The following is a 26,832-nucleotide window of genomic DNA, read 5'->3' as shown; positions in this document are numbered from 1 at the left end:
TTTTGTGACTGACTCAGTTTGAGAAGTACTGAATTAAATTATAGCTGAGGTTTACTTTGGAACTTCTCAGGACTTTGAAGATGTTGATGTTCTTTGATTCCCCAGCTCTCAGTAATGGAATCATAGCTTACCTGGCTTGCCTGCGAATACAAACATTTTTTTGGTGCACTCTTGGGATTACTGTTTCTTGAAACACACATTGGGAAATGTCAGTTTCTGACTTGTTAATTTTCACATCATTATTTGTGAGCTCAAAATGAAACATCAGATTGTTCTTAAACAAATGTTTTGCATTGATTTTCCTTTCACCCTTTAAAACTCAGAGTGACCCTGAAACTGGCTTTCTGTTCTCAGGTCTTTACAGAGGAGTGGTGTGCTCTGCCCTCCTAAAAGTCCTGCACTCTGTCTGCGGGTGCTGGGAGTCCCAAGGTGGCCGCTGGTCCTTGCAGATGTGCCCCTCTCCTCCTCATTTGCTACAGTGATTGAGCTTACTGTGATAAACTGAAATTAATCATTCTACTTAATTGGATAAACAAAGCATGCACACGAGTCACACTGGTGTTATTGTATTTAATTAAGTGCTACCATAAAAATGTATTGAACTTTATAGCTTAAAAAAATCCTTTTATTAGCATATAGTAATTGTACAACATCATGGATTACACTTTCATACATGTGTACAATGCACTTTGCACATATTCACCACCACCACCCCAAAGCTTAAAAAAAAAAAAAAAAGAAAGAAAGAAAGAAGGAAAGGAAGAAAGAAAGAACCCTCATATATTTTCCCAAAGAACATTTCTCTAGTGGTCAAATACTCATTTTATGCAGCAGAGTTTTTGAGCTTCTTGGAGAGGTTGTTCCCATAATCTAAAACTCCACTACAGTGTTTTAAAGAAAATAATGTGAATACATGAACCTGGTTATGAACCTGGTTTTGCTTTTAAGTTTGTCCACCCTTCTTGCCCCTCCAGCACCAGCCACTACTATTTTATGAGGGAGATATCTATAAGGGCCAGACTGCTTTCAAGTCCTATACTGACCCTCTTTAAGAAATCAGGCTGGGTGGTTGTGGTGCACACCTTTAATCCCATCACTCAGGAGGCAGAGGCAGGGGGATATCTGTGAGTTCGAGGTCAGCCTGGTCTACAGAGTGAGATCCAGGACAGCCAGGACTACACAGAGAAACCCTGTCTCAAAACAAAACAAAACAAAACAACAATAGCAAAAGAAATCAGAATTTCCAAGGCAGCTTAACAGGAAAGTTACCTTAAGCAGACAGATCATCAGAAAATGCCTGATTATTCTAAAGACATTTGAGATGGACTTTCGAAATTTATATCATTACATATTACAGTCAAATTTATTTGTTGTAAAATAAGCATCAAAAAATTTAATAATTAAAAGTAGTCTAGTTTCATGTATCCTTGTGAGAATTTATGAAAATCACTTTGTAAGATGTGATAACTGTAAACTGAGAAATAATTATTTAGAAAAATATGCATTAAAAGTCATTTTGACCTCTACTCATAAATGTTTTATTACCATATTATATAAGAAATGGGATTTAGTTGCTGAAAATGAGGTCAGTAGTATTTACATGTGCTCTTCCTGAATTGGAATTCCAAATAAATAGTAAAAATCTAGTAGATTTAAGTTTTCTTAGGGCGCTCAAACTCAACCACTTCCACCAACACCTCACCCTCACCCCCACCCCTCATATGCACAATGCTGAGGCAGATCAAATAGCTCCTAGAAACTGAAAAACATGTTCATCCAAGGAGAGAACACTGAAAGCCACCTCCCAATTTTAGAGGTCTGTAGCTGTGTATCCTTAAGTTTCTTTTAATACTTTTAGTTTGGACCATCTTCATAGTTAAAATTTTCATTATTTTGATTTTTAAAAAATAAACCCCACCATTAGAAACAGTATTGTGTCACTTTTGAAATTAGAATGTTTGAAAATGGAACCTAGATTTTTAAATCTTATTTTTATCTCAAGTTCATGAGAAGCATTCTTATGGTTTATGTTTTATCTCCTCTCATTCTTTATCATTATGATTGGAACCTCTTTCAATTTAATTTCTCACAGTTATTAGCATAATAATCTGTTTCAGGATTGTCTTGGGGATCATCACAAAGAAGAACATTTTAGAGCATCTCGAGCAACTAAAGCAGCACGTGGAGCCCTTGGTGATTAGCTGTCAGCTCTCCTCACTAGACACCTTAAGTCAGGAGGCATGAAACTTGTGAATGTTCAGTTCTCCCACACCTGCTGACCAGCAGCCCCACCATGCTGTCGGTCACCGTCTCTCAGCAGATGTCTGTGAGAGAAATAGATAGACTGTCTAAACCCCATTCTTAGAGAGGAAGCCGCAGGTGACAGTCTCAGAATTAGGTAAACTGTAACAACTGCAGAGTCTGCTGCTTGAATGAGGGACATTATTGGGCATGCTTAAACATGGAAAGTCTGTCTGTCTTAGTGGATTCACCCATCTCAGAAGACTCCTGACTGGCTAAAAAATGCCTGTGCTGTCACCCCCAGCCCTTCACCCTCGTTTATGCTTCCTCGTCTGTGGTAGTGTTGTGGGAAATCTAAGCTCCTCTGTGACTTTAACTGAGCTTAGCAAGTAGAAATGCTGACCATTAACTTTTTAATGGGCACACTAACCAGAGCACACTGTGTATATATCTGTGTTCATAGCATTAGTTCTTTTTCTGCTACCCCTTGCGTATGTTCAGAGTTAGAATGTGTGTCCTGCCATTTCGTTAGTGGATTGTACCTAGGTCATGTATGTGCCCCTTTTGTATGTTTCTAGACTGTCATTAAGTAGCTTATGTGTTAATGGGCTTTATATCTTAGTGGTGTGATTGATTGCAGATAAATTTTGATTTATGCATAACCAGTTGTCTGGCTTTAACAATTACTGCCTTAAATTATTTTGCCCTGCAGTTGTCATACTTATATGAAACCTGTCCCCATTTGTTTAAGTACACAACTGAGTATGTATTCCTGTTGTATGCTAATATTTCACAAGTGTTTCATGCATCCTTTTTTAAAACTACTAACCTCAGAATAGTAGCTACTCATTCATTCTGCTTTCTGCTTCCTGTAATAATCTTTTAGGATTGCCTTTTGATTTTTCGCCTTCTTTTTAATGTAAGCATTAACACCCAAGACTTTCATAAAAGCACTGTATCTTCTTTTGGGGGAGCACAAAATTGAACGAACAGAGAACATAAGTATGCTTTTGGAAACCTGGGTTGTGCTATAGTTTTATTCTTGCATTCTGAAGTTTGGGAGGTGAAGCTTTGTATTGACTGTTGCTTATATATTTCATCTCAATTGTATGTGCTTTCATGAATATTCTGCATACAACTGGGTAATCTGAAAATTCTCCTAAAATTTTTGGTTCTACAAAATGTTGAAGTTTTAAATTATTTCCTAATATAATGGGAATGGGTTCCTTTTTCAAACTGGATCAGAATTATTTCCTGTTCATACATCTTTCCAGTTTTTGTTACTTGTTGGCATTCTTGAATTAAAGTAGCTCTGCTTCAGTGAGGCTCGAATTCCTCAGTCCCAGTGGAAGGACCTCACATCTGAGTGACCACAGTACTTTTTATGTCACAGGATGGTTGCTGGGTAATTTCATTGTCTTTACCAGTAAAACACTTTAAAAATGCATAATCAGTCTGCTTGCTTGGCTTTCTGTTCCTGTCAACAAAAAGAACTTATCTATAGATTTAGCTCCTGTTTTCTTTCCCCTTTAGTTTAATAGATCTTTTCTGTTTATCCTTTTCAGGCGCCTCCTTGGCATTATAACAAAAAAAGATATCCTCCGTCATATGGCCCAGACGGCAAACCAAGACCCCGCTTCAATAATGTTCAACTGAGTTCTGTAGATGAGGAGAGAGAGGAGACAGAAGAGGAAGTTCGTTTGTTGAATAGCACAATTCTTTAACATGAGGGACTCGTCCACTTTTTTCTTCTTTAAAAAAAAAAAAAAGGAAAGGAAATACAAGCGGAGCTTTTGCAACCTGGTTTGCAGATAATGCTGGGAGACAGAAGGGATTGTTTGGGGAGGGAGAAGGCAAAGGAGTGAGGTACTTCCCTGACTGACTGGAGCAGTAATTCATCTCTTGTTCTGCACTGGCTGCATTCACTGAGGCTATGCAGTGAGCGTGCAGGCCTGAGCCTTCATGGAGCCTTCACTGGAATCCTCAAGCCTCTGGCTGTACTTCAGCACCACAGAGACACATTATCAGTCCCTGTTTCTGGAGGGATTACTTTGAATTGAGCCATCTATTAAGACTGCAAGGTCTTGCCCTTTTATATCAGAACTGTTGTGTTTAACTCATGAAATGTATAGTTAAGCATTACCTTTCTACATTCCAAAAGAGCTTCTCTCTCCTCCCTCCCCCATCTCCCCTTTTCTGAGCTGTAACAGAACCTCTTTAAATTGGTGTGTCCTTTTGAAGCAGTCCTTTCTCATATTGAGATGTACTGTGATTTTACTGAGGTTTCATCACAAGAAGGGAATGTTTCTTGTGCCATTAACTGTGTAGTTTGTACCATCACTAAAGGCTTGGAAACGTGCACACACATACCACCGCTGGCCAAGCAGGTAAAATCTTGAGATGTGAATGAAATCCCCCAGCTTGTGTGATGTGTGGTTCAGAATCAAAAACAAAGAAACTTGACTCTAATCAGTTTTATTTTTTCCTCTCAGACTTTATGGATAATGTGACCTAGTCTTATGCAAATTTTCTATTTCTAAATTACAACTAGGACATAAAAGTGCTGTTTAGCATAATTAAACAAATGCTGCTGCTGTGACAGTGAAGAGAAGGAAGTATTCTGTTAAGCTGTACCTGGTATTAATTGCATGTTAAACACTGGAACTTTTTTCTTGAAATTAGATTATTCTTTTATTTCGGATGTTTGTTTCATTGCTGACACTGGAGATGAAATGTAATTCATAACTTGCACTAAATGTATATTTCTTTTCTTAAAAATTTACCATTCTTATTTATATTTTTATGGATTAAAATTTATAAAATACAGATCAGTTAATATTGCACTTAAATAATTTTACCTTTTTAATGTGATTTTTTTAATGGACTAATTCTGACTTACAAATATGGAGGGGTGAAGGAAGTTTACAGGGGGTCCAAGAGTTGGAGAAGAGGTGGTCACTGCTGTGATCCCGGTGTACACAGTACCTCCTGAGTTCTCACTGCCATCTCCTGGGTTGTGCCCCTGACCTGGCCATGCCGGTTCACAAACTAGAAAGTTGAAAATACCGTAAATGACTACTAGATTAAAACCAAACCTTTTAAAAAGAAAAATCAAACAAAAATGAAAATAATAATCATAATCTGAGTATAACTGAGTAGGTCAGGACTTTCCCTGAAGTGTTCAGTGATGATTTATGTGAATAGCTATGGTGCATATTTTTGCAGGATTAATTATAGTTTACCTCAGAGTATTTGGAATTGTTACTGGAAATGCCCGTTTTAATCATGGTCTTAATTCACTACTGGCAAAGTCAGTTTGCTCACTAGACTGGCCTAGATATCTGTGAGTATGCACTTTGAAAGGCAGATGCATTTGTGCAGACAGACATGTTCTGAAACAACCGGCAATGAGCCACTTTTAATATCTGTGAGATCATGTTGGATCAGTATGGTCTCGACAACTTTAAAGATCAGGAAGCCATATTAGAATGATCCAGAGTTCACCAAACTCTGGGTTTCTCAGCTGTGCTGCCTGCCAACAATATTTTTACTTCCGTTGGCAGATTTCAAGGTGTTTCATAGCGCCTCCATTGTTCTTCGGCTAAACAGAGCAAACTCATGTTTAATGATAGTTACAGAGATCTCAAAGTGTATTTGCAGTGTGTGCACGGCACTGCCGGGGTACCACTCCTTCGCATGGCCAATTGGGGACTCATCCCATCCTTTCTGGGTTCCAAGTCTTCAAAGGAGAAAGAGGCCAGTTTCTTGGCCGCTTCACCCAGTGAAACTGAACATGACTTTATTTTCCACATTTATTTCCTTTTCAGATTCTGCTCTCACAACCCATCTTACTTCAGAGATTGACATTTCAGGATACATAGTAGAGCATTCACTTTCTTCTGTTATAGTTCTCCATTTCTGATGTGTCTCACTGCTGAAATACATGAAAAGTGCCGTGTTTTTAATGTGTTCAGAGGTTTGGGGTTTCTGTTTTCTTTATGGTATTGCCATCTGTTCTCCTTTTCTTTTTCATACATTAAGGTTTGGTTGGTTTTTCAACCAAATAAGATAGTGGAGACCATGAACTACACGTGCCTAGCTAATTGGCAAACTTATTGACCAATATATTAAGTACAGAGCCTTATTTGAGTACCCTTTTTAAGAAGGTATGATGAAAATGGGCAAGGGTGTCAGCATCTCTTATTAATAATTGCTTTTGGTTTTGGTTCCTGAAGAATGCTTAGTTGTTAATCTGTGATGTTGCCTAGAGCTGTATTTATCTGTTTTTATTTATACTAGTGTAGTAAAGCTGCATATCATTACAGTAAAAGTGATTACTGTGATGAGTTACTAAGAAAATCTATTAAAAATCTCTACTTCAATGTGTGGTTTGGCCTTTAATTGCCTCTGTCCCAGCTGCCCTCCCTGCACAGCTGCTCAGCTGCACTATGCAGTCAGTGTAAGCCTGCATGCCTGGCACATGCAGCCTCCAAGGAATGGTGCCTGCACTGCTTCGGGCAATCTGCTTTGGGCGGTTACAGCTGTTTGCTCTGCCTTTGTGAGCAGGGGGCCAGAACCAGGAGGAAGATGCTGGACTGAGAATGTATGTATACTTTTCTAGCAACAGGCTAGGACCCCCAAGTGGCAACACAGAAGAGTCCAGTTGAGTTCAGTTTCAAAAGGTTTCTTGTAGAAGAAAAATTATACTGTCTTCACTGAGAGAACAAATGACTTTTACGCTTAAAAAACGATCACCTTAGAAATACACTAACTGATCTGCTTTAAAACAACAGTAAGAAGCACATGAATGAAATTTCAGTCTTCTAATACCAAGTATTTATTTAAGAGGAGAGCACCAAAGAGCCAGGATAAATCTTTTATCATGTATTTTTCCACTTACTGTTCATGGAATTGAACTGTCATGCTTTGAAAATGGCAGGATTGTAGAGATGGTGAAGGTGAACAGGACTGCCGAGTAGGGTAAGAGCGCTCAAGGGTGAGCATCTCTAAGCTCTGATGAAAGAATGGCATGCAACTTCATGTTTAGACATGAAGTTGTTTATTTTGTGGATATGTAAATGGAGGCATGAGCTTAGCACAGCATGCATGTGGAGGTCAGAGGACAACCTTCAGTGGTCAGTTCTCTCCTGCCATCATGTGGGAGCCAGAGATCTAACTCAGGCCGGAAGGCCTACCCAAACAGCCCAATACTAAGGTTTTTCTTTAAAGATTTTATTTTAGTGCTGTAGGTATGCATGCAGGTACCCAAGGGACCAGTTGTCAGATCCTGTGGAGCTGGAGTTACAGATAGTTGTGATGCATCTATGTGGGTGTTGAGAACTGAACTTGGCTCCTCTGGAAGAGCAGTACATGTCTTGCTCTTAGCCACTGAGCCATCTCTCCAGCCCCTTATTTTGTGTGTGCACACACACGAGTGCAGATGCCTTTGGAACTCAAGTTAGAGGTAGTTGCGAGCTACCAGATGTCGGTAGTGGGAACGAACTGAACTCATTTTCTAGAATAGGTGTAAGTGCTCTTAACTGCTGAGCTTTCTCTAGCCAAGACATTTTTAGTACCTTTTAGGGTTACAAGTGAGGATTTTAAGTAGGAACTAATAAAAACATGAAGATTCAAGTGAAAGAGAAAGGTCTGCCTTGAGCTAAATGGAAAGTCTACTCCAGAAACAAGACAAAGTGAAATTACATGGGTTAAGTTTGGACAGAGAAGAGGCAGAAGGCTCAATGGTGAAATGAGCGCAAAAGAAAACTGCCAATGAGGTGGGAAAGGGGTGCCATTAAAACAGGGTGAGCTAGACCAAATGAAGGGGTTCAAGGAACCCTCGGCAGCCAGCCGTTTGCTGATAGGTGAAGCAAGGGCTGAAAGTTGGCCAGTGTGAGCATACTGATGACCTGCCTGAGTGTTTGATGGCAAGGTAGCATGTAATCAGTTAGGCAGGAGAGAGTTGGGATTCTTCTGTGATGTCTTCATAAAAGGAGTCTGTTACAAATGATTTTAAGATGCACGACATAGCTTTTCCTGTTGATGACAGCAATATTTGAGAGTAGTTTGAGATCAGATTTTAAGGTATAGGATATTACAGCTTATGCTAATTATGGGAATGAGGGAAAATGAATGACCTAAGTGTGTGTGTGTGTGGGGGGGGGCGTGTCTTGGTAGGCTTGGAGACTAAGTATGACATAAATGTGAAAGGCAAAGTATCCTGTGCTTTAAGTCCGTTGTTTTGATTGCCTTTTTCTGTTACATTAACTGAGGATGAAGGAGATACTAGATGAGAAATGACTAGAACCCATAGGCATCCAAAATGGCCATCTGAGGTTAAAATAAATCATCTCAGTATGACAGCATTTTTTCCCTCTAGCTACTTTGTAGAATTCAGGTGAAATGTAGACTGTTTGGTTTAGGGTACTAACATAAATACAAGAGTTGAGGATGGATGCATGATGATAGGAACTGAACCTAAAGGCTGGGTGAAGCCTACAGTCAGATTGAAAAAAAAATGGGGTACTAGAGGAAGAAAGATGGAAAGTTGGGAGTAGTATTTAGGTGGTAGGATGCTTGGGATTGTGATGAGGTTACAGTGTTGGTACTGACCAGCTCCAAGTTTGTCAAGCCCTAGTCTAGAAAACAGGGAACTGAGGTCTGTACATTGGATCAATAATAGAATTAGGTGGTGTAGTTTAGAGACAATGCTGTTAAGACAGTAAGGTCACTTTTGAGTTAATGTGAGGATTTTGGGTCATTATAAAGTATCTCCCATTTTCATAGCATTCCATTTCCTTGGATATACTTAAAAGGTTAACACAGAAATTCCATTACTGGGCCCCAAGAAGAAAATGGATTTAAGCTGGCTAACAATCCTGATTGGGTTATGGCAATTCATGAGTGTGCTTAGGCAGTTAAAATGTGTTCCAGTCAGGTCCTAGGTAAACATACTTAGTATTGAATTCAAATGGACTATGCCGTTAGTGAAGGAAAATGTCAAGGAAGGTTTGGTATTCTGTAATAGAATGGAAAGTGTTTAGTAGCTGAAAGATCAGTTATCTCATTGCCTTCATTACTGTATCCACAAACATCCAAATTATAATGCAGTTAATGGTCACATCTTGTTCAGTTCCTATCTTGGCTCTCATGGGCTGGCACAGTTTCTGGAGACATAATTCCATGTTAGGCTTGTGTGTGTGACATGGATGACAAGCTGGCTTTCCCATTCCATTTGTTCTTGATAAATCTTGTTGGGATTCATATTGGTCCCAGGGCACATAAAAAGTCTTATAAGCTATATTTTTGAGACTGTCACATCACTAAAGGCAGAGTCTTTTTAGTTTAAATTAGTTTGGGATTTCTAGTTAATAGATGTTTATTTGAATTTGGATAAGTACTATTTTATAAACATGTTAATACCAGGGATAGCACTCAAATACCTTAGAAACTTAAGAGGAGTGCCATTTATTAACATGTGAAAGAAAAACATCGGAAGAGCTGGATTATGAAAGTTTTAATAAATGTTTCCATTATTTATTTCTGTTTGTTAAAAACAAAGCCCCATCTGACGGTCCCACTTTAAAACACTTCACTGACAGAGCAACTCACTCATCCTGCAAGCTGATCCATGTTCTCTGTACTTCTGCTTGCCAAATGATCTTCAATAATTTTTGCAAACAGATCCCTCTTCAACAGATTATATGCAAGAGGTAAAAGCTGGCCAGCAACTTTGTGAAAATACTGAAAAGCAGAAACAAGACAAAACATCAAGCAGCGAAAATGGCAAGTATAGCTGACAGTACATTGAAAAGCACTGGTGCAACAAAGCCCACTTCCAAAATCATGTCAGTCAACCGTGGACATGGGACATGCACCTGACAGTCTGTTCAAAGGCAACTGTCCGTGTTGTCTCCCCCTCCCCCCACACACAGTATATCTTGAAGGGAATTAAGGATCATTACAAATTTAATTTTCTCATGGTCCATTAAGTTTTATCAATGTTTGTGTCCCAAACTGCCATCAAATGCTAGTTAAGATATGAAACTTTGCTTTTTCTTCTATAGACCCTATAATAGATATGCCAAATGTAGGATTTGAATCACTCTCCTTCATTATTATTTTTTAAAAAGGATTTTATGTGCATGTGTTTTGCCTATATGTACACAAATCCCCTGAGACTGGAATTTCAGGCAGTTGTGAAGTGGCAGGTAGATGCTGGGAATTGAACCCAGGTCCTCTGGAAGAACAGTGGGTGCTCTTAACCACTGAGCCATCTCTCCAGCCCCTCCTCTTTATTCACAGACTCATCTCTATCATGTAAACATTTCTTCCCTGCTAAGAGTTCGGTCTTCGGCTTGCTGAATGATTTTACAGTATTGCTATTAGACATACACTAGTGGGAAACCCAGCGACATTACATCCTTTTGTTGATAAATAGGAAGCATTTATTGAAGTACTTATCCTGTACCTTGTGTGATTCTCAAAACCATCAAGTTTGCTTTTACCTACTTCACATCTTAATGGCATTTATGGTTAGGTCTTTTGTGACAACTGGATCATTCTGCTTGTTGAACACTTTGGATACTTTTTACTGATAACAACAACCATATAGGCAGAGAAAGGCCTATGCTTTTCCAGCAGGGTTCTCAACCAGTAACATCAATTTTTCAGGAAGCACTAATACGTGAACGAGCCCTCCATGACTGACGCACACTGCAGTTGGAGAGCTGCTGGCTTAGTCTTGCTCTTCAGCACGGTCTGTGAAGTGGTGGCATTCCTGTCACAGGGGAATGTCAGTGCCATCAGGGCCTCATCTCTGACCGACTGAAACAATCTGCATTCTTAACAGCCAAGGTGGCTCCCAAGCATTTGCAGTTTGTGGATAATGGATTTAAGACACTGGAACGGGACTGTGTTTGTGAGCCTGGAGAAGATGCTCTGCCAATGACTTAGCAAAGATACAGTGAGAAATGTGCAGGGCACATGAGAGGACAACTTTACAGGTAGGAAAAGAGATAAAGGACTAAGAAAAGTGCCTAGCCTTACACAGCTGGGCATGATTTAAAATCGTAACTAAGCCTTACAGGCCTTCGACTCTGAGACACCTATAGTTAAAGTAGCACTGATATGGCTAATTTTCTTAAGGAACAAATAATGATAGACTACTAGCTCCAATACTTTAATTAAAATATTTGAAAATAGTACTGAAAGACATGGTAGTAGATAACCACCCCTAAAGAGAAGCAGAACCAAAGGAATGGTGTGTGTACAACCGTACATACCCACCATGTATGATAAACACACCAAAAAGATGGTACACCCTGGAATATTGATACATAAGTTAAGTTTAATGTGAACTTAAATTTTGCTTATCATCTGTCCCAGAATACAAGATTTCAAACAGTTTTAGAACTTTTAAAAATTTCTTTAAAAGTTGACTTTGAAATACAAGCTGGATCCATAGCTTCCCAGCATTTGAACTTGAGAATGTAAGTGCAAACTTGAGTGGGTATACACGGATAATGGGGAAAGGCAGAGTTTTTACTCACATGAGAGCCATAGCAAAAGAGGTCCATTCCTAATTCAAGCCCCATGCCATAATCACATTCATCATTAGCAAACTGCACAAAAGTCATCATTTCCTGAATGGGAGCAAATGCTTTTAGTCTCTCCTCATCACTCGCAGCCTCAACAATTGCCTTGCAAATTCTTTTAAGGTCAGCTGAAAGAAACCAATGATGTAAAGCTACCACATACAAAATCACAACCATCTTTAATGACAGATTTTCCTTACGTCTTCTACTAATGTCTACTACTATTACTTCTATGTCTACTACTACTCAACTGATGCCATCTTAGGAATCTGACAAGCTGCAATTCAGAATGTCCATCATAATATTACTTGTGATTCAAGCAGAAGACTGGACAAGGGAGCCAGAACTTCCCACAGAGACTGATTAATCCTGGCTTCAGGAACTGGGACCAGTGTGAAAGAGAAATTTAGGATGACTGAATATATAATTCTCATTTTTCTAGTAATCACATTTAAAAAGAAAGGGCTGGTGACAGGGCTCAGTGGGTTATAGATGCTTGTACAACACAGGCCTGGCCACCTGCGTTGATTACCAAAGCCCATGAGGGGGCTGGAGAACCAACTCCCGAGTTGTCCTATGAGTCCATATGCACCCCAGGGCATGTGTTGAATTCCCCCCCTCCACTCCCTCCCCCCCATCTCCCTTCTTCCTTCCCCTCTCATTCATACACACACACACACACACACACACACACACACACACACACACACACACACCCTATACCCAAACTAAAAATAGATGAAACTAAGGATATTTAACCCAATACTTCTAATATAGGTCTACTTTAACATTAAATCAATATAACAATGTTTAATACTGGTTCAACTTATAAACTTAAACAAAAATTTTTTTAATTTTAAAATTTTAAATTTAAATTATGCCATTTGTCAGTGGTGCTAGCCACATGTGAAGTGTTTAGGAGCCACTTATTAGACACTTCAGTCAGTCATCCTCTGAATTTCTAGAGGGAGAATGAAACTATAGCAAATATAACTAAATATAAATTGTCACACAACACATCCCAACTTACTGGCTGGATCCAGCACAGTAAAACTCTGAGAACTGTCATTTAAAGACTGGTGGTTACTAAGACTCATTTACAGTTCTGAGGACCAAGTGGCCATGTGTAGGGAGGAGGCAGGAGTACTTGCTTCTTCCTTGAGGAGGTACTAATTTGGATTCTTCATAGAAACAGGAAGATGAAGAATGCCAACGGGGTACTCACAGTAAACAGAACAATGGTTAAATGATTCTCACCAGAGTAATGACTAGACTTTGTGAAATCATCTAAGTAGTTCTGTATGACTATATGAAGTAGTATCTTAGGTATATGAAAACTGAAATGTTCATATAGTGCTTTGTGACTGTGACCAAACACTTCAATTATTACTATGTTAAAGTTATTACTATGTTCAAGATAGAAAAAAAAATTACCTAAGCAATGGGTTTAAAATCCCTTAAATTTTGAAAGTAATTACTTTGCATCCAGCATTATGTGACATCATACTAAGTACTTTCATACTCCAAAGACCACTATAAAAATGAACATCACTATTTAATTTGCCTATGAAAAGGTCAGGGTTTAATAACACTAAATAGCCTGTTCAGGGTCAAGCTATGAATGCAGTTTTAATTCATCTATCTGAAACCAGAGTTTGTTCTTAACAGCTACCTACTTCCCAATTCAAGGAAAGTTTTCACCACATGTCCAAACGTACATACACAGTTACACATAAAACACATTACCGTCTGTTTCAGGGAGCTCTCTATAGCCAACATCATTTTTATCTACGGGAACAACCAAGCCTGCACCATGAAAGGTCTTTGTCACAACCTATATCAAGAAAAGAAAAAACACAAAATGAGACCAGGAAAATGGGTCCAAAAGAACTACCTCAACAGACACATAAACCCTGGGTATTTTCACAACAGAGCATTCAGGGACATTATCTCAGTCAATCTGGACCAAGGTAAACCTGGGGAGAATACATTCTTAAAAATCAGAAATCAAGTATTTGAAGTAAATATAAAATAAAATAAATAATTAGTCATGCCAGTCATTTACAAGTTTGTCTTTATATGTCAGAAAACCACCAGTACTGTTCTAGCAGGCAGTCAGAATAGCAGCCTTCTCCAGACAGACAGCATCGGGACACTGGGAAGGAAAGGAAGACGAAACAGGGTGAATTGGTAGAAAAACAGACTCTTCTTGTTAATACTGCCAATTGAGTCCTATTTATGACCCGAAAGTTAGGCTCGTTAATAAACTACAAAACAGGGTAGGTGGTTCTAATAGATGGTGTCTTTATGACAAATCGTGTGGCTAGTTTACTTTTAATCATTCATCTTCCAGGATGAAGACAGGCCCAACCAGAGGAGCCACCCTCCTAAACCTCCTGGTTAACATTCGCTTAGTCTACTTTTTGCGTTATTTTTAGATCCTTTTTCTTTAGTTCTCCCACTTTTTTTGTTGTTTTAACTTTTTCATTTTACGTGTCTTGCATGTTTGCCTGGAGAGACCAGAAAAGGGATCAGATCCACTAGACTAAGTTACAGATGGTAGTGAACCTCCATGTGGGTCCTGGGAATGAAACCCTGGTCCTGTGGAAGAGCAACCAGTGTTCTCAACTGCTGAGCCATCTCTCCAGCCCTCTGGCTTGAATTCTTGATCCTCCTGCCTCAGCCTCCTGAGTGCTGAGGTTACAAATGTGCACCAATGTACTTGGCCTTGGTCTTTTCTAGTCAAGTATCTTCAGTATTCCACTTGTTTAGGTAGTCTAGGGAAAGTGTTCACGACAGAAGATAAAGTTCCCAAACGCCATCTACATTTGAAGTCTTCCCTGAGCCCCAGGCATGGTGAAGGCTCCTTCTCTCCCACTCGACTTCTTTCATCGTCTGCCTGAGTGACCCTCAAGGTCAGAGTGTTCAAAAGAATTTCTCAGACACTGATCTTGAGTGGGAGAAAATAAATGATAGCCTTATATCTTAATCTTTACACTGGATCAACTTACAGTTGCAGTTCAGTGTTAAATGTGAAAATAAAAACTAAAATACAAGAAAAGCAGACTTGCTTCCAACACTATACAGATTTCTTGCAGGCAAATATAGTGACTCACATAGTCTTTGCATTCCAAGTCCTCCAAGGTGTTATCTCCATGAAAACACTGCTGCACTATATAATGTTGTATAATGCTCAATCATGCCAAAATGCAGATTCTATGCTAAGATGGAAGGATAAAGTCACCAACAGACTGTTGGAACTGAATTTTTCAGGAATCGGAAACTATGAAAATAAAGATCTCACAGTAACATTAAAAACTATACATAAATTAAAAACAACCACCAACACAGAAAGAGAAAATCATAATTTTCTTGTAAATGATTTTCCTTGTATTTATAGTATTAGCTCTTTTAATGAAAAAACAAATAATATAAACTTGGGAGGAGTCAAAATAAACACATGAAATTTAAGTTTCAACCATATTTATAGATGTAGGAAGGCATTAATGAACTCTCTGAACTAAATTCTAGCTGTTAACAGAAAAACAAAGAACTTGCTGATCATTAGAATGCATGACAGCAAGGCCAGGCTCATTTCCCTTTCTTCTAGTGAGAAATTTCCCGTGAGAAGCAGACAGGTGAAAGAAAATACAGAATGTTCAATGTCACTAATAACTCTCAAAATACACATCTTTAGAAATTATCTCTGTTCTTTAGGACTCAAGAAAGAGTCACTAAAACAGCAGTTCAGTGGCAGCGTTTCAGCCTGCTGCTGGATCAAGATCAGAGAGGGTGGCAGGGCCCTCAGTAACCAAGTGCACCTGGGACTCTGCACAGCACCAGCTCATTCAGAGATAACAAGGATGCCATTTGGCTTAGCATGTTCAGACAAGACAGACGACAACGTGGGAGGCCAGAGGGCAATGCCGGGCCTCACTCCCCCAGTGGTTATGAGGAATGCTCACAAAAAAAGCAGAATTCTTTTACATATCTGTTGACTTACAGATTTATAATTGAAAATCCAAAACCCCCAAACCTGAGAATTACTTGCTTCTTTATAAAAACACTTTCTCACTCTGTAGGCACTAGTAAATGCTGATAGGGTCAAGGAGGAATCAGGAGAAAATTAACAAATCTTAACCCATACTGTTTTTTTTGTTTTTTTTTTTTTTTTGGTTTATGAAGTTTTTTTTGTTTTGTTTTGTTTATTGAGACAAGGTTTCTTGGTGACACAGCCCTGGCTATCCTGAAACTTACTCTGTAGATCAGGCTGGTCTGGAACTCACAGAGATCCCCCTGCCTCTGCCTCCTGAGTGTTGGGATTAAAGGCGCATGCCATTACTGCCTGGCTCCCATACTGTCTCTAAAAAGCAGGCTGCCTTTGAGACTTTAGTCAGGTCACTAAGTATATATAGAACTATACCCCTAACATACCTTGCACTACAACAAGACCTCAGCCATCCAAAAATGAAGCTTAATATTAAGCACAAAGCTGCTTCTATTTACTTTTACACAATGGCTGAAACAAGATTAAAAGACCAGAAGGAGGGGCTAGAGAGATGGCTCAGCAGTTAAGAGAACTGGCTGCTCTTCTAGAGGACCCAGGTACAATTCTCAGCAATCACATGGCAGCTTATAATTGTAACTCCAGTTACAGGAGATCCGACACCCTCACACAGACATACATGTAGACAAGAGACCAGTGTACATTAAAAAAAGAAAAAAAGACTCGCATAATTTATATAACCACAAGAATGTCCTCCAGTTATAGGACCTGCAGGCTGACCTGCCCCCTGCTGCAGCACCGTCTAAGAGCCCCTGGAGGATAGCATGTAGCTCTCTCCAGGCTAGGGCTGGAGAAAAGCATACAGGGCAGATGGGGGAGGAGCCAAGAGCAGAGCACGGCAGTCAGCTGACCGGTGGCACACTACCTTCTTATCTCTCTGTCTCATCTTCGAGGTTCTCTGTTCCAGCGAGTATCCTAGTTCTCTGGCTGCTTCTGTGAGTTTTTCATCTATGTTTTTCAAAATGCTAGTTTTCTTTCTATCTGTTACTTCTTTAAGTTTTTTCATCAAAAATAATCTGAAAAAGAAGCAAAGGCCCTAGTTATATTGATGGTCTCTATTTAATACCCAGAAGTCAAGGAGCTGCAATAAAAATGTCAAGTCCATACAATGCTTCTCTCCAAAGCCCTCATAGGTTACATTAAACAAGGAGTAGGCAGTACTCATGTTACATGTCTGCATTATGTATCTTCACTGTAAACACTGGAAGGAAAACATGATCAAAAAGCCAGGGCTGCGCTTTAAGTCATACTGCTGGAAATTAAGAGACCGCATACAGAGCCAGGTGGTGGCGCACGCCTTTAATCCCAGCACTCAGGAGGCAGAGCCAGGAGGATCTCTGTGAGTTCGAGGCCAGCCTGGTCTATAGATCGAGTTCTAGGGCAGCAACAGCTACACAGAGAAATCCTGTCTTGAACCCCCCACTTCCCCCACAAAAAAAGATATGGCATATTGCCTTGGAGAGGGCTGGCTGAAGAGGAAAACACAAATAGTGCTGTACACAGAAAGGGTTTTATTATTTTTAAAACTGGAACAAACTGACTTCTGTTTGCTACCGACATTAGGGATCTGCAGAAGTCATTTAGGCCATGTCATTCCCGCTGCTCTTTCCACAGCAGGGAACTGAGGTACAGTGGAGAGTACGGTCAGATTGCATGCCACGGAGACCCACACCATAAAACCCAGCACCTCCTCACTGCAGCACATTAACAACTAGATCTAGTCTGTCACAATGTGAATGAATCCTACCCTAAGCTCTCTCGTGGAGGCTGGGAGGCCTTCAAGTACTCTGTGTCTCTCACTCAGACACAGCCACACGCACACCGTTCCTTCACTCAAGCACTTCTTTCCGTTATTCCAAGTAACGCACTGTGCAATCACCAAGACCCTTCGGCCATCAAGCTGTTAGGATCATCTCTATCATCTACCAGTCAAAGCTACTATCAGCTTCAAGGCCGCTTCATGATGTTTAAAGATGTGCAACGTGCGAATGGAAACGGTGATCATGAACACTTGGTTAGACCCACTGGAATGCCTGCAGGTCTGGATAAAGCTTTACCCGTGCATGTTTTACAGCATTCTGAATGGGGCTCCCTAAGTTATATAAACCTAAATGTTGGAACTTCTCATTACACCAAGTTCATTCCATTATGGAACATGAAAACAACACATTCATGACTATTAGGAAGTTTTGTGAAAAGCTGTCAAGTTCACCATAGTGTTGACTGGCATTTCCTATCTTATTTTTTATAAAAACTTTGAATTTTAATAATGACACCAAATATAACTAGTCATTTCTTTGGTTTGAGAAAATGTCTGCTCTGCAAGAACTTATGCCAAATAAGTCTGTCAGTCACTCCCTCTCAGCAAAAGTAGATTCAAATCACAAATCACATTAATTCAATGTGCGGAAGTACTTCCTACCTGTTCCTCATTTCATTATGCACGTCTCTGGGCATTACACAACCTAAGAAAAGTTCTTAGACCCTGACAGTCATTTAAGCCTTTGCTTAACCTTTATTGACTCTGCTTTCTTAAGTCCAATTCTTTAGCTATTGAGTCTTGCACAACAGACAGAAATCCTAGAACTTGGATTCTTTTAAACTATTAAGACTGAGAAGACCAATACAAATTATATTAAATATTTGAGGAGTTATAAATTTAGCTCTGTGGTAGAGCATTTGCCTAGCAAGTGTAATGCCCTGAGTTTGGTCCCCAGCACTGGAAATTTAAACAAAGATACATTTATATGTGCTATGTATGGAGCATCTACTAGGGAACAGTACCATGCAAAAGATACAGCCCTGCCCTCGTGGACTTCATGCCAGCACAAGAGACAGTAAACAACTGCCAACTTAAGTTGAATGGTAAATCTTAAAGGTTTAGAAGTATGGTGTCAGGGCCAAGGACATAACCAAGTGATAGGCACTTGCCTAGGATGGCCCCGGGTTCAGACCCCAGTACTCAAACCAAAACAACAAAAAACCAACCCCGGGGGAAATACCTACACCAATGTAAAATTTGCTTGGCATTTATAACACTCGAAAATCTTAGATGAGAAAGAACAAAATGTGGCTGTCCCTCATGCACACCAGTGTGTATACAGCATAGAATAGTGGTCACTTTGGGTGGACTTGGTTTGAATTCTTTAATAATAAATTATACTATTAAGTCACAGGAATAAAGCCTTTTATTTTATCAACTATTTCATGTGTAAAGATTACCTTGTAGAATTACAACATCAATTACACACCTACTAACAAATGACTTCAAATCATGTAGGTAGTCAGTACTAATTGGTTCATTCAGCTGGATCTGACCCCGTCCTATATGAAAAATTGGTGCATTTCCCATGCCATTTTTTTTTTTCTTTTTTTAGCTGATGTCACACGGGACCTGATTTATTCCAAGCAGAAGCAACTCTTTCAAGTCTGAAAGGTGGAGGGGATGGGAAGTAGCAGTCATGCTTCTGCATTTCCACTTTGTATAAGCTGTGGAGACAGCTGATAGGCCTGGAGCAGCTATAGAGGAGATCTCAGGACCTCATCCTTAGCTTCATGAGGCTGAGTGGCAGAGGGTGGGCAGTGACTTTTCTGGTATAACTGTAGATCAATGATACAGTCCTGGAGCTACTTGAGAGAGCAGTTCATTTTCCGGCTTCTTGATAAGAGCAAAGCCAAACATCATTGATGAAACAGTAGTCACACAACTGTCCTCCATGGAGGCTCAGCTTGTTTTAGTAGCTCTTCCAAGAATTTCATAAATACCCACCTTACTCTTAAAAACTGTTCACTATGAACTATATTGCAGTCAGTTCTTATAATGAACTCTTAATGGCACTGCTTAAATGTAATGTCCAGTTTTAAAAAAAAAACAAAACACTGATATTTCCAAGGGAAAATCAGAATGAAATCAAGATTAAGCACTACTCACTTTTGCAATGCAGCGTATAAAACCCTACAGTGATGTGCTAAGAACACGCTCTGCCACATGTTCAGAGCTCAGCCCAGAATAAAGCAGTATGTCCATTAAATAAGCAGTTCCATAAACGTTTGATGACAAGCAGCAAAACATGTAAGGCTAACTTCAGAAGTCACAGAAGTGAGCTCTAGAATCTGTAGCACTGGAGTCACCACAACCCCACTTTGGAATGTGGTGCAGACATGCAAACGAAGAAATTAAAAGAGAATTGAAAGGAAATAGTTTCTTACTTGATGGCAGCAAACACATTATCTCCATTTTGATTAATGATACAATTTTTCTTTGCTTCATTTGTACCAACATATACAGGAAGTTCATCAGGAGAATCCCTGTTTTAAGAGAAGATAATAAAAATTTAGCTGTCCATAATTTATGATGCCAACAAGCAGAAAATTAGGTCTATAGACAAATTTATACCTGTAAAAAGCAGAATAAACTTACTAGGGTTAAGCTCCAAGTATCTCCAGACTGTCTATGAAAAATCTGATATATCAGAACATAATGATAAAGTTCTTAGTACTTAATTATTTTTCCTCAAATATAAAAAAAAAAAAAATGGGAAAGTCAGTCTGTCAACAGACTATTAGAAACAACTGACGATCACCTTCATTTTAAAGTTTATTAAAAAAAAAAAAGCGAGAAGAAAAAGTGGAGTAAAAGCCAAACAGAAACAGAACAGATTATAAAGAATTGAAGAATCTTATTCATAGCCAACCCTTTCATTTTAAAATTGAAGAAACCAGTAGAGAGGTTAAGATTCTTGGCTAAGGTTCTAGCAGCCAAGTAGTGTCAAAGCCAAGAACAAAATCCATCTGATCTCATCCCTAGGCTCAGAACTTCTCTTCAGCCACACCTCATCTTTTCTTCTATTACTTCTATTACTTCTTTTCTTCTATTACACCACAGTACTCCTGCTAACATTTTACATCTCTGCGGGCATTCTCTTAATTCTCACATTACTCCTTTCAAATATGTGCTATTATTATCCCCGTTATTCCAAGAGAGGAAACTGAGTCATAGAGAGACCACAGTCATCACTGACTGGCATACTGTCATCAAGATAATAAATGGAAGGAGCCATCTTTTGAGTCCTTTGGCCCCTGGAAGCGCACGGTTTAAGTCAAACACCTGGTTTACGTTTTCTTATTTGGGCTTCAGAGAAGCTCTTCTGATGCCAAAAGTACAAAACTTCATAGTCAAAGAGAAAAAGAAACCAGGGAAGTTTGATGTAAAGAGTTTACCAACCTAGGCAGACCAAAGAGGTGAAAAGTAGCCAGAACAACAGACAGACCATGGAGCCACCAATAGAGGAAAAGTAGTCTTTCCTTGGGGGATGCCAGTGAAGGTCTAGAAGACTCACTGACAGCAGAGGAGCTGTATGTATTGTAGAGAGAGAAGATCCTTTACCTGAAATACCCCATGTGGTACTGAGTTTTATTATCTCCAATAATAATGGTCTGGAACTCAGGAGGGTCATAGTAAAACCTCCAGTGAAGATTACAGTTCAAGCCTGTGGATTTGGTCTTCATTCTATGCTTCCCAGCAAGGATGTCATAAGGACCCACTAACCGAAGGCCAAGGCTTGTGGCGAGTGCATCTATAAGGAAAATAAGTTTACTCAGGGAACACTTTCTAAGGTAAGTAGGAAATAATGTCTTTCATCACTTTGAATTTTTCTTTTCTTTCTTCTTTTTAGAGACAAGGTTTCTCTGTGTAGCCCTGGCTGTTATGAAACTCACCATGTAGACCAGACTGGCCTCAAACTCAGAGGTCCACCTACCCCTGCCTCCTGATTCGAAATAAATCTTAAGCAAGTTGTTTTAAAGAATGCTAAATGTTTTTACTCAATGGAAGAATCAATTTAACAGAAATGTGGCACTAAATTTAGGATTTCCCCTTAAATGTTCTACTGAACTAGCATTTTAAGCATTCCTGTCCCTTACATTGCCCAAGCCAAGCTGCTGTGCATTCTTTCAGGCATAAGAGCCACACACTCACCTTGTCTCACTGCTATCTGCCATTACCACAAATACACAGATTGAGGAGGAGACAACATAGATGAAGGATAGAGAGACCATTTCCTTTCCTCCTCTTCAGCTGTCACTCCAGGTTCTTTCAGATAATCTGTGAACCATGATCCTCAATGACTCATCTCTCTTTCACAGACCACAGGGTCAAAAGAAGACCACAATGCCATGAAGTCTGTGCAGATGTGCAACTTACAACTTCACAGAGCCTGCAGCTTTCTTAGGAAGGGTACAATCAAGCATTAAGCCATCTCTCTCTCTCTGCTCCAGTAAATATCTTTGAATTTATGCTTATCCATGTTTGCAGAAGAAATGACAATACATGCAACTGCTAATTTCCCTTTCCACTTCCAAGAAGGAACGTCCTGAAACCTGCCTGCCTTTGCCAATAGGTGACAATAGCATATTACAGCATTATGGTTTGGATATGACATTAAACCAAAAAGGCTCACGTACTGAAAGCATGGTCCCCAGCTAGTGAAATTACTGAGAAGTGACTGGCCAGTAGGAAGTAAGATCTAGCTGGAGGAGGTGGGTCAATGACTTGAAGGGTTCATCCTATCCTAGGACTCCCGCTCGCTAATGCTCTGCTTCCTGTCTGCCATGAGGTAAGCACTTTCCCACACATCCTCTGGCATAACATATCACCGGCCCCCAAACACTGGAGCCAACTCCTGGGTCAGGAACCTTTAAAACCATGACTCAAAATAACCCCGTCCAGGATCCTACAGGGCTGTCTTCTCAAGTCAGCCATGAAAAGGACTAACATTAAGTATTGTTTCTTTGATGGCATCCCTCTCATTAGAAATAACTCTGGGAGTGTTCATCCTCTCTTTTTTGATATGGTCTCACTGTGTAGCCCAGGCTAGCCTGATACTTGCAATACTCTCAAGCCAGTGTCCTAACTTCTGAGACTGTAATAGGCATGCATCACCGTAGCAGGCTGAAATGCCCTTTCTCTCTGAGCTGTTTGTCTTTCCTCCAGTTTCCTATCATCTTTTCCAGGCACCGAAGCAGAAAGATGCTGGAGGAACTCACCAGCTGGCTCTTCTGGATCAAGTTCTTCACAGAACTTCCAAAAATGATAGAAATCCTCAGGCAGTGAAAGCTTATACAGGGTTTCTACTTCTTTTCGGAGCTCACTGGAGACATCAGCTTCACAGGATTTACTTTTCTTCACTTCAACGGTCTTGTCACACTGAAAATTGGCAGACAGAACTTTAGTTCTCCAAAAGGAACCTCAACAACTCTCCTTGCATACCAATTACTGCCTATTGTTGGTTAGTTTCCATGAGCTACATACATTCTTTCTAAAGATTTACTTTTATTACTGTAAATTATGTGCATGTGTGTATGTCTGTGTTGGGTATGTGGCTACCTGTATAGGCTAGAAGGCGGCATTGGATTCCCTGGAGCTGGAGTTATGTCAGGAACTGAACCTGGGTCCTCTGCAAGACCAGTGCATACTCTTAACTGCTGAGCCATCTTTCTAGCTCCATCTTAATATATGTTAAAAAAAAACAACAACAACAACAACAAAGGCATATGCTAATGATATTTATGAGTAAAATCCTAGGGGTTCTTTTGTATGAAGTAGAAATAGTTTACATGGTGGTCAAGAAATACCCACACACAGCATGTCTTTAAATACACTTCTCCATGATAGCAGAAACACACACAAAAAAAGAAAAAAATTTAAAAACTGTCAGAAAGGCAGAATGCCATTACTCCATAATCAGCACTCAAGAAGATTGCCTGGGCAGTGCCAACACAGAATCACACAGTGAACCCATCTTAAAAAACAAGCAAAAAAGGTACAGTGGCACATATGTATAAAGAAGCCAGGACAAACCAGTGACTTTGTGTTCTAATCTAAAACATTATTAAAAGAAAAAAGAAAATTGTTTCCTCAGGAAGTCCTACCGGAGTTAGTTCTGGACTATTTACCACAATCATTATAACCTTCCATTTAAAACCAGAGGCCTTCCTTTTAACACTCCACAAACAAGAAGAGAGGGAGGTATGGCTAGGAAAATGAGAATCAACTCTGAGTTAAAACCACTCATTTAAGAAGAGGTTTGTAATGCCAAGACTTGCTATTCTTTGCATCTTCCAGCACCTGTGCAGTGTAACTCTGCTAGGTTAAAGGATGTTAGCAGAAAGCGCATTCACTTCTACCAAGGTAACACGCTTAGTTCCGGGTACCTGTCTTGGTTCTCTAAGTACAATCTTTCTTTCTGGGAACCTAGATCCTTTCCTAGATCCTTTGGAGTATATTATTTCCATCCCATTCCTCCTTTCTGCCCAGACCTGAGGTTCTGAACGAAGGAGCACCTGCACATTTAACCCCAGGGGAGCTAGTGGCGTCTAGCGGTGCAGAGGCTAGGGACATGCTCAGCATGATCCAGTGCACAGGAGACCTGCACTCAATAGGTCAATTATGCCAGAGTTGAAAATTTTCACCTAGGTGTTTCTGATAATTACATTTTCTCAGAGGCCCAGGTTTATTAATCAGTGTCAAAGTCTACATATTGTATTTACACATCAAATGGCATGGAAGAACTGTTCACGATGGCACTGTCCTTAAGGGTTGAAATGCCAGCCAACAGGAGAATAGATAGTTACAGAGCTTTCAAAGAGTGGAGCACACTAAATCAATGAAAGGGAAGTAGAGTCAACAACAGTTAGACAACATGGCTCGACAGGAACTATTTGAAAGGAGGTGTGGCCTTGTTGGAGGAAGTGTGTCGCTGGGGGCGGGCTTTGGGGTTTCAAAAAGCCCATTCCAAGCCTAGAGTCTCTCTCTGCCTGCTGCCTGTGGATCCAGATGTAGAACTCTCAGCTCCTTTTCCAGCACATCTGCCTGCATGCTGCCATGCTTCCAGCCGTGATGATAATGGATTAAACCTCTGAAACTGTAAGCCAGCCTCCATTAAATGTTTTCTTTTATAAGAGTTGCTATGGTCATGGTGTCTCTTCACAGCAATGGAAGACTAAGACAAGAGGTACCATAATAGCTTTTTTAGAAAACAACTCTAAAAGGCAGCAAGGGAAAACTCGAAGTTCAGGGTGATAGTTACAGTGATAGTAGAAGTTTGGCAGGGCAGAGTAGATAAGGCACCTGGAGTGGTAGATGCAGAGCTATGGGAGTGTTTTATTTTCAAATCTATCTTTTTATTTCGATTCTTTCATACAATATATTTTGGTCCCATTTTCTCCCTCCCCCAACTTGACACGAGTTCCAGGGAGTGAATCTAGGTCATCAGATTTGAGGTTAGTGCAATTATCCACTGAGCTATCACACTGGACCTGTTTAAGACAGGGTCTACTGTAGCCCAGGCTGGCCTGGAACTTGCCACGTAGCTGAAGAAGACACTGACAAGTGCTGGGATCAAAAGTGTGTGCCAACACTCTGGCTTTTGAGTTGACTCCTGACAATTTCCAGCTGTCACCTGGGGCAAGTCACTTAACCTCTCTGTGCTTTGTACTCTCATGCAAAGGCATACTGCAGTACCTGTTATCATTTTTTTTTAAAAAAAAATAAAAAAATAGCTTCTATCTCAAAATAAAACAGCAGATAATTGATGCTGGCTATTATTGCCAGCGACAGACACTCCACTAGATCATCTCCATCTTATTTCCAGTTAAGTTGATTATCCTGCCAAAGCGGCCCCTTCAAAGAGATGTCTCAGCTGGGCTTTAAATCAGTGGGCTTCAGAGTCCTCACATTCCTAACAAGTAGAATTTGGGACAGCTGCTGTCTTCAGACTACATTTTTAACTTGGTGTTGCGAGAAAACACGACCCATTGTGAAAAATACCTGTAAGCATCTTCCGCTGGCCGTTAAGCCTTAACAGTAATGGCCTCCCCCTCCCCAAGTTAAAATTCAGCTAGAACAATTTTTGTTAAGCTTTAGTTTTCCTGCTTAATTTCCTCTTGTTAGCTACTGAATGCTTAGGGAACGTACGAAATCATGTCAAAGTCCAGACAGGCCACTTTAATCACTCATTTGCACCCCCAGCATCCCTTACAGTTCCATGTCTTCTCTGTCATCAAGAAAGATTTTCAGACCTGAGTTGCCTTAAAAGTCGTCTTGCCGGGCAGTGGTGGCGCACGCCTTTAATCCCAGCACTCGGGAGGCAGAGGCAGGCGGATCTCTTGTGAGTTCGAGGCCAGCCCGGTCTACAGAGCGAGTGAGTGCTACAAAATAGACCCTGTCTCAAACAAACAAAAGTCGTCTTTAATAACTCCAGGGCTTAATCCAGCCAGCACTTTTCTTTTTTCTCTACACACCAGCGTTGACCCCAAGCAAAAAGTTGAGGGTGAATAGCATGCTCGCGTGTGCCCCGCCGCCTTGGCAGCTCCTTCCTCTGGAGAGCGGGGGCTCTCCAGGGCTCAGTTTCCATCTGGGGGCTGAACGAGTGAATGAATGCATGCATGGTCGCTCGGTCGGCTGGAGCTGAGGAGGACCGACTGCCCCGGCCGTTCCCCGGGAGAGCAGCCCTCCGGGGGTGCCCAGCGCCGCCCCGAGCTCGGCCACCGCCCACAGCAATGCCCACACCTCGGCATCCCCCCGCCTCGCCTACCTGCGGCCCCGCCCCGCCCGGCCTGCGCTTCCCGCCGCCGCCGACCATCCCGCAGCCGCCGCGCGCCGCCGACCGCGTTCCCGCCACTTCCGAGCGCCCACGACTGCTTCCGGGTTCAAAAGCCGCCAATCCGAGCAGCCGCTCAGCGGCGCCAATTTTAGCGATCAGACTCCGCCCCCCTGAGGCGGGAGGTGGGCGCGCAGGCCCCGCCCCCGGCAGGATTGCCCCGCCCCCGGCAGGATTGCCCCGCCCCCTGAGCGCAGTTCTGTCCGGAGGTGCCGCCAGGGCCCCGCCCACTGCCCAGTACCTGTGCCGGATGCTCCAGAGAACCCGAGGT

The 26,832-nt window shown here is 40.7% G+C and overlaps 2 protein-coding genes across 10 annotated transcripts in view; one reads left to right on the top strand and one right to left on the bottom strand.

Annotated features, from left to right (window-relative positions):
• Positions 1-6,623, top strand: part of Clcn3 (chloride voltage-gated channel 3) — an 80,304-nt gene extending 73,681 nt beyond the window's left edge. For 4 of the 7 annotated variants that reach the window (XM_028881050.2, XM_028881048.2, XM_037211753.1 and 1 more), the window contains 2 exons: positions 2,118-2,193; positions 3,807-6,623. In XM_028881050.2, the coding sequence (XP_028736883.1) occupies positions 2,118-2,193; positions 3,807-3,965 (235 nt within the window). In that variant the 3' untranslated portion in view covers positions 3,966-6,623. The remainder of the gene's footprint in view (positions 1-2,117; positions 2,194-3,806) is intronic. The other 3 variants (XM_028881053.2, XM_028881051.2, XM_028881052.2) reach the window with 1 other exon arrangement.
• LOC114701103 (histone PARylation factor 1) lies at positions 4,670-26,600 on the bottom strand. Of its 3 annotated transcripts, none has more exons than XM_037211755.1 (9): positions 26,496-26,557; positions 22,948-23,107; positions 21,290-21,479; positions 20,113-20,211; positions 16,769-16,919; positions 13,584-13,671; positions 11,793-11,965; positions 9,853-9,984; positions 4,670-5,289 (listed from the first exon to the last, which is right to left on the bottom strand). In XM_037211755.1, exons 1-8 carry the CDS (start codon positions 26,541-26,543, stop codon positions 9,853-9,855), a joined length of 1,041 nt encoding a protein of 346 aa, XP_037067650.1. In that variant the 5' UTR covers positions 26,544-26,557; the 3' UTR covers positions 4,670-5,289. The 3 variants fall into 3 exon arrangements, with proteins under 3 accessions (XP_037067650.1, XP_037067649.1, XP_028736887.1); XM_037211754.1 differs by having other exon boundaries at positions 5,101-6,175; XM_028881054.2 differs by lacking the exon at positions 4,670-5,289 and having other exon boundaries at positions 9,743-9,984; positions 26,496-26,600.
• Between the last annotated feature and the right edge of the window lie 232 nt (positions 26,601-26,832).

Source organism: Peromyscus leucopus, chromosome 17 (genome assembly GCF_004664715.2).
Source record: "Peromyscus leucopus breed LL Stock chromosome 17, UCI_PerLeu_2.1, whole genome shotgun sequence".
Classification (NCBI taxonomy): domain Eukaryota; kingdom Metazoa; phylum Chordata; class Mammalia; order Rodentia; family Cricetidae; genus Peromyscus; species Peromyscus leucopus.
The sequence above is the reverse complement of the archived record's forward strand: the minus strand, read 5'-3'. Positions and strand labels throughout refer to the sequence as shown.